Below are 8,114 nucleotides of genomic sequence, written 5' to 3'. Positions count from 1 at the left end.
TGCAAAACCTCATTTGAATGTGTTTGCTTTCAGAACCAATTCCCATAGCCCCAACTACTTCTCCAAGACATAAAACAGCAGCGGAAGTAGAGAGAATTCAAAAGCAGTCAATTTGATTTACGATTCCTTAACTATTTATTCCTATCTTCTAACAATACTTTATACATTCCTCCCTTTCTCTCTGTGTTGTTAACCTGAGAGTAGTAGCATTAACTGAAAATAATTCTTACCTTATAAACTTCCCCTGATAACTTCACTCTTCAAGCTCGGCTTTGGCCCACCTGCATTATGCTAGCAACATGAACATGGCGGCAATCAAAGATTGATGGGATTTAGTTTTCTACCATGGGGTCTGAACTTTAACCACGCCAGCTGTTTTGCTTCTTTGCTTCAAAAGCAGCTCCATCGTTGAGCATGTCCTGAGCATCGGTTTCCATTCCAAGTTTGGAGAGAGCAAGGGCCTGCAAGTAGAAGGCAGTAGGCCACTCTGGCATGCACACCTGCGCTTGCATGGCATCTCTAAGGGCCAGTTCTGCCTGGCCATTCATCAGGTAAGATAGGGCCCGCCTTGCAAAGACAGTAGCTGAAGGAACAGACATCATTGCCACCAACTGTATATGACAAAAAGTATGTACAATTCAGTTATTGAAGGATCCAAGCATGAAATATTTGATCCAATAAACAATTGGTGTGAAGAGCACAAAATTATTAGAGAGCTGAAGACAAAAACTAAAAGTATGCATGAGTATTCAATATGAAACTTCGGGTCGTCAGGTTTTGTAAAAGGCACAATGGAATGTGAGAGGTCTGAAATTTTGGATTTTGGATTTTGGACCTCAAAATATGAAAAACCTAATTGGATTTCTTTTACAAATTAGATATTAGTGAAAAAGAGAGAACCTAAAATTGGAATACAAATCACAACAGGAACAAAATTACGAAATAAATATAGAAACAAAATGGGAACTATACATTCAACTGCAAATAAAAACAGGAAAGAGTTTTATGCCTTCCAGTAACAAAATGAACGCTAAAAAAAGGAAAATAGGAATACCTTTGAATAGTAATCTATGGCACTTTTGAAATCCTTGTCTCTAAATGCGATGTCCCCAAATTTCTTTGTATTCAACATTTCTTGCACCTGTTGCGTCCATTCTTGAAATGATAGCTTCATATGGACACCATTGTCAAAACACACTAAAATGTGAGATTGTCAAGGCCCCAAAATCAAAAAGTACCACGTTAAAAAAACACTCTTGTGCTGCCCATGGAAGGGGTCTAATATTTTTTTACGTCTAAAGATATCATGACACAAGAAAACATATTTATGGTGGCAAATATTTTTTAACATTTTGAGCCCTGATTAAATCAAGGCAATAACAATGACATACTATCATGTTTTTAACTAAGCACATAATTTTCCACTGAAAGTAAAGGAACATAAAAGATAGCCAAAGTCAGCTTCGTCTCACCTCGTTTTCTGCACCTTCTTCATCCTTGTAACCTGTTTTAAGCAAGATATCATGCACAGCAGTAAGATCCATCCTTGCACAAGCCTTTCCCAACGGAGAAAGCATTGTTGGTAGCACTGCGGGAGTCTTTTGTAGACCCATTAGAACATGTGATGTCACCTAGAAATCCCAATGAGAACATATTAGGAAGAGTTTAGCACAAATAAAAAGCAGAACATTGTGAAAGGTGATAGAAGCTACATTTTCATGTGAAAGTATTAAGCAGAAAATCACAGAAGCCGAAAGAAACTTCACTTTCAGATCAAACTTAGTATAAATAAAATTTGCACCTCGCTCTGCTTTTGAAGGGGTGCTACTGCTGTAAGAAGAAACTTAGTATTTGGTCGATCTCTAGCCTCAGATTGAAGACACTTTGAAGCAAGTTCAACCAACTTTGTAGCATCTTCATTAGCATACTGTCCCTCGAGTGATGAATCCATCAACAACAATACATTTTTTCCTCTTATCAAGTCTAGGGCCTGCAAAAGTAGCAACCATTTTACAACCGACCAAAATCACAACAGTTTCAGGCTCTTGACATAACTATGCACTATATACACGTGAAGGCAGACTGATCATAGTGTCTCAAAACCATAGTTGTAGATCACAAGTTCCAATGAACTTAGATGCAACAAAATAACACCAATGTAAGCATCAGGTGTAGTACTGTTAATCATTAAGAAGAAATGAACCTTCAAACACATCATTCTTACTAGAGAGACACACGAGTGACACGTGATGCTTAAGTGCTGGAATTGCCCCCACATCCATTGGCTAGAAGCCTATAAAATATCTACTTCTTATAAGTTGAGGCTACAAGGTATTTTCCAGAACTGCGGCAAAAAAGGGCACAAATTCAAAAGAAGTGCTTGCCCATCATGCAAACCCGGGATGAAAGTGTATTGAAAGGCGGAAAAGGGTACAAAGTCACTGGAAAATTAGGTTATACTTTCACTCGCACAGTTCATATATCTTGAACATGAAATTCCTAATATGAATGAATAAGACTATAACCAAGAAATGCAGTCAATGTATACAAATATGGACTAGTAATTAAAAATACATGCAAGGAGGTTGCTTTCTGTTGATTTGCAAAAAACATACAATAAAGCCTGGTTGTGTTAACTCGATCCTTCATGGGAAAGGACCAGAGAAAGTATATTGACATTAGTAAGGGCATGTATGATGGAGTTCTATAATTATGTTGGAAGAACTGGTGGTGATGAGACAACAAGGTTTTTAACAACAACAGGTTTACTCCAGGGGTTGGTCCTAAGTCCATACCTTTTTCACTAGTTATGAACGGAATTAACTGCTCATGTTCAAGTAGAGGCAACTTAGAGAACGTTATTTGTGGATGATGTAATACTTTTATTTGTAGATGATGTAATAATTGATCAATAAAATTATATAGGGACTAGTTCAAAACTGTGCAATACCTTAGAAAAATTAAGAGTTTTAAGGTAGAACCAAGACAGTGTGCAGTGAAGGACATTCATAGGGATGAAATACTAGTTAAGATTGACAAGCAAGAAACACCTCAGAGAGAGAGAGAGAGGGAGAGAAATGTACTTGTAAACGGGTCGGATGCCTTGAAAAGGGTGAAGATTGGTTCAATACCTAATTTGTACTTAAGACTCTTTGCACTCGCACGCATGCAGAAGCAAACATATGTGTATATAATTCATGTAAAATTGTTCACGTTCTTCTATGTTTCTTGCTCCAATATTTAAAAAAAAAAATCATGTTTTTATATTGACAAATTTTGTGAGTTTATTTGTGTTTTCCTGTGTTTTAATCGGCATTGACTGTATAGAAGATACATAATTGTGTTTGGCAGACACGAAGCCGAAATTGTGATCCAAACTTTTAATCATGAGCACATGCAATGATGCAAATGAAGATCAACATTTGGTTCTCTTCAGTAGAATTCCTAGTTTTAGCAAGCTTTCCCAGTAGCACCAATAAAGCATTCAAAGGACCAGCTATTATTTGAATATTTGAATCATTAGCGTAGTTTAGCGTTTAAATGGCATAAGTATTCAAAGGATCAGCTATTATTTGAATTATGCATATGCACAGTTAATTTGTTAAGATATCATATTCCTAGGTTTCCACACAAGGTAATGACATCAAAATATAGTGCAGAATACTTCCAAGACATGAGATATATGGGGCTGATTTGTCCAAGAACAAAGTTCATTGAGTATCCACACTAATCCTAAAAGAATGGAGAACAAACCAAATGGAAGATAGAGTAGAATTTATCGTACATGGCTAGGCGGGATATGCTTCCCACTCAAAAGATCCAATAGAACAGTTCCATAACTGTAGATCACACTCTCTGGGATGACCCTGCCTGCACCAGTTGAGAATCCACCAAGTTATTATGACTGTAAAAGGGATAGCCAAAATTCCACATTTATACAAAAGGAAGTCCAAGAAAATAGGGACACGTACATTTGGATGCTTGCATGCACACATTTTGATAAATGAATGCATATGAAGTGTGCTACAAGATATGCTATTGAACAGAAACTTCATGGATACACAAAGAAGACAATATCTAACAAGCAAAGCAACCCATAATGGAGAACTACATTATTTATGTCCCAAACAACGACATAGAACAAGAGCATTACAAAAGAACTAATCAATGAAAGGAGTATAATATCAGGAACCATGAATCTCTAACCGATGATCATTTAATGGGCCAGTATTCTTGACTTACAAGATATTACCTGATTACTGCATAGGGCAGAGCATAAAAAAGATGGAAATAATGAAATATAAAACAGAACAATAGCTCTGGAAATATAAAGGTAAATGTAATATTTATTTTTTGGTAGGGGATTATTAATCAAGCATAGTTAAAAAGCCAGCTTTCCACCATGAAACTATGGGTTCAGAAGAAACTGAGAACATATGCTTACCATTTCTATACTATCTCATGCTGTGGCCCCTATCCTTCAAAAAACAAGGAAAAAAACACACTAAAACTTTATATCCTAAAAACTAACTTGAATCGTCAAATATAATCTCTAATGTCAACAGGACATACAAGACTTCTGCATTTGAAGTTCCTTTTTGATGCTTTAGATATAAAGACCATCACCCACCTAATGGCTAATGTCAAAGTCTGGGTAGTAAAAAAAAATTTGGTAAGTATAAGATTTTATAAAATAAAAAAGATAACAATACTAAAAAGGAGGCCAAAACAGCCCCCAATTAAGCAAATAGCACTTGTTAAAAGATAGCCATCCTGTCATAAATATCTAACACGCTTTATTGATTTCCAATATCGTATACACGTTAAATATTGTTCTTTCCACAAGAGAGTATCGTTCATAAAAAAAGATCTAAAATTCATTTAAAAGAAAAATGAAGGAAAAAAAAAGTGCAAGTGGAGCAGGGATAAGAACATCCCATAAACAAATAAAGGAGGCAACTGAATCTTACCTGTGCGCAAAAATTCTGGCGGAGTATAAGCCAGGTTTGTACTATAGCTCTTCCCATCTCGACTATTTTTCATAAGGCCAAAACTAGATAATCGAGGGTCACCATCCTAGCACAAATGCAAACAAGTAAGTTAGATAATGGAGAAGTTCACTGTCACTGAACGTGCAATACCACATAATTTGAGAGCAAAGAATAGTCCTTGCGATCAATAAAAAATAAAAAATAAAAATTCAACCGATGATTCGATCTCAACAGATGGATTAGGCCAATTCAGCATTCAAATGTTGTCTACAAAAATTCAAAGACGACAATGAAGCACACGATAACAAATAATTCCCAAATTTGATCTTGTACAGTACTAGAGAAGAAGTCAATTTTTCACTCCTCATAAATTACACTGGTGGCATCCAATTTACAAGAAATCAAATTAGACAAGAAATAGGATCATCAAAGGAACAACCCAGTAGAAGATAAAAGATTGACTTTAAGTTTAATAAAAGACATAAAATTCCCCAAATCAATAAAAAATTCCTTTATGTAACTTCTATATTATTTTAGAATAGTGAACAGAGCAAGTTGGAGATCCTTCTAAATCATGCGTACATAGAAAATCCACAAATAAGAAGGACAATCTCTGCTTATAATACTTCTCTTTCAAGCCAGTTAAAATTGAAATTAGATGCATAAAGTCAAATAAAAATTTATTTATCAAAAATCTCACAATTTTGTTATATAAGCGTGAAAGCTCAATCAAAAGTCATCAATAATATCATTAGTTAGAGAAATCCAAGAGCTCTACATTGTTTGCTTCTCGCAATTTCGAATATCATTGGAGGGAAATTAACAAAGCAACAGATTTCTTAGCTCGTTTGGGTGGGATGGGTAGAGATTTTATTTTGATCAAGGACATTCTTTCCATTCCTCAAGAGCTCTCGAGAATTAAGTAAGATGATCTATCTTGTAATTATTCTCATTAATTCAATAATATAGGGGGGCGATAAAAAAAAGGTCTTAAATAATACGGAAAAATCAACAATGTTAAGAAAGTCAAAATGTACACTCAAGCTACCTTGTTCAAAAAAATAACTTTCGATGTTGCATGTGTGAGTCATGAAATCAACAATATGGTACGGGCAATCAAGATTTGAAATGCATTCAAAATAAACATAATGAAGAGAAACAAATGAACTACATTTTACAGGGCATAAACAATACTAAATTTTATACCTCATCAAAAAGAACTCTACTGCATTCAAATCATGATAAATTCTCCAAATTTATAAACAATACTAGATTTTATACCTCATCAAAAAGAACTCTATATGCATTCAAATCATGATAAATTCTCCTATTTTCAGAATTGCAATGGTCAAGTGCCTGTGCAATGTAGTGGGTGACCCTCAAACGCATTTCCCATGGCAATGGCTGCTTGTCCCCTATAACAAACAAATTAAACTCAATTCAACAATACAGAACAAAACCCAGATTTTAAAAATCAAACCGGAGGCCCGACCCAATTCTGTAAGAATGTTGGTCCGGTTCAAATGGATCAACCCTCAAACCTACCGAACCTAAAATACAAAATTTCCTCAAAGGGACGGATATTTGATAATCAAAACTTAATAATACAAACTTATTATAATTATTTTAGGAAAATCAAATAAGATTAAATAAAATCATTAATTTTAATTATAAAAAATACCTAATTTCAACATATAATCAAACAGATGACCATTTAGCAGTTTATTAAAAAGATTATAGAAATTATCTTTACTTTCTAGAGATGTATAAAGTAATTAAATAAATAAGTAACCTAAAATTATTGTTCCACAAATAAAACAAATCGGTCCGAGTGTCTGACCAAATTGAGAAACATTTGGTCCAATTATTGATTTGGTTCTTAAAACAGAGATAAAACCCAATCTTCTTTGTCGGATTTTGTTGTAATGTGATCCATCAACAAAACGCTGCCGACATAGATTCCACCATTACTCAGTGACACACAATCAACTCAGCTGAGTCACACCAAACTTTTAAAACCCTAATTTCCACTCGACATCAACTACAATTAAAAGAGAAGATCAAGATTTGAGAGTGATACAATGGAAAAGATGCTTTGAAAGAGTGTCGTTCGGCATGAACTCGGCCACTAACAGCCGTTCGTCTCCTTCGGCACAACATCCAATCAGATTCACCAATCTTTTGTGCCGAACTTTCCCAACTCCTGCTGCTTCCGCCTAAAATAATCCAAGAACAAAGTTATCCAATCCACGATTAATCCAAAACCTAAACATAATTAACCAAACCATATACCAAATCGGATACTTACCACAAACTGCTGCGAATCTGGCCAAGATTGTTTCGAAAAACGTTTAATGGCGACTAATCGATTGTTCTCGAGCTTTCCTTTGTAAACTACATTAGGAGCTTTCTCTCCACTCTCTGAAACTATGTATTCTGAGTTGAATCCGTTTGTGGCGTTTCTGAGCTCCAATAAACCGTATTCCTTGAAAACCGGAACTTGATCTTGATCCGACTGATCTCCATTAGCGAGATCTGGTTTTTCAGCTTGTAAAGATTCTTCGTCTGGTGATTGAACGTTACTGGTTTTGGACTGTAAGCAACCCATGTTTTTTTTTTTAATCTAAAAAACCCAAGTCCACCATTAATGAACGAAGGTTGTAGCTGAAATGGATTTCGGTTGCAGAAGAGAGGGGAGAGGGATGATGATGATAGCAGAAGGAAGGGAAGAGCAGGTCACATGATAAGGAGATTATGGAGCACGTGAGATTAAACGGTAACACTAACGGAGAGACTTTTAGTTTGCTGTTTGGGTGTGTTTTGTAGCGTTTCGAGAAGAGTGAGAACTGAGAAGTAGTTTTTTAACTCTGCAACACTCCATGATACTTGCAGCTTTACTGCTGCAACTTCTAAAATCACGAAAAAATAAAATTAAATACGAGAAAGTATCTTGTGTTTCGAATGTTGTATATCTAAAATCACTCCAGATCATTTTGCTCGCCACTTAACATGTTCTTTAGCACACGGCTGTCAGTTATTAAATTTAACGTGCTTTTGTTGTGTATTTTAGGGCTGTCAATAGATCTGGTCCGGATCAGGGTGGATATGGGACAGAATGAAGAT

At 35.4% G+C, this 8,114-nt stretch overlaps 1 protein-coding gene across 1 annotated transcript; it reads right to left on the bottom strand.

Moving 5' to 3' along the window:
- On the bottom strand, positions 1 to 7,898 carry BSK2 (BR-signaling kinase 2). The gene is made up of 9 exons (XM_086437137.1): positions 7,300 to 7,898; positions 7,072 to 7,207; positions 6,273 to 6,406; positions 4,971 to 5,076; positions 3,785 to 3,870; positions 1,802 to 1,990; positions 1,473 to 1,631; positions 1,055 to 1,168; positions 1 to 611 (listed from the first exon to the last, which is right to left on the bottom strand). The coding sequence occupies exons 1-9, from the start codon at positions 7,597 to 7,599 to the stop codon at positions 360 to 362; spliced, it is 1,476 nt and encodes a 491-aa protein (XP_086293263.1). The 5' UTR covers positions 7,600 to 7,898; the 3' UTR covers positions 1 to 359.
- Positions 7,899 to 8,114: the final 216 nt, after the last annotated feature.

This window comes from Akebia trifoliata, chromosome 3, assembly GCF_017979445.1.
Source record: "Akebia trifoliata isolate Shusen 1 chromosome 3, ASM1797944v1, whole genome shotgun sequence".
NCBI lineage: Eukaryota > Viridiplantae > Streptophyta > Magnoliopsida > Ranunculales > Lardizabalaceae > Akebia > Akebia trifoliata.
The sequence above is the reverse complement of the archived record's forward strand: the minus strand, read 5'-3'. Positions and strand labels throughout refer to the sequence as shown.

What these genes read in the sequence shown, in the direction of transcription:
- BSK2 (XM_086437137.1), bottom strand. Translation starts at nt 7,599, where the DNA reads ATGGGTTGCTTACAGTCCAAAACCAGTAACGTTCAATCACCAGACGAA. An exon ending in CAGATTCGCAGCAGTTTGTG is followed by an intron (nt 7,208 to 7,299) that starts GTAAGTATCCGA and finishes GGATTATTTTAG; the next exon opens with GCGGAAGCAGCAGGAGTTGG. An exon ending in GCCAGAATTTTTGCGCACAG is followed by an intron (nt 3,871 to 4,970) that starts GTAAGATTCAGT and finishes CAACTGGTGCAG; the next exon opens with GCAGGGTCATCCCAGAGAGT.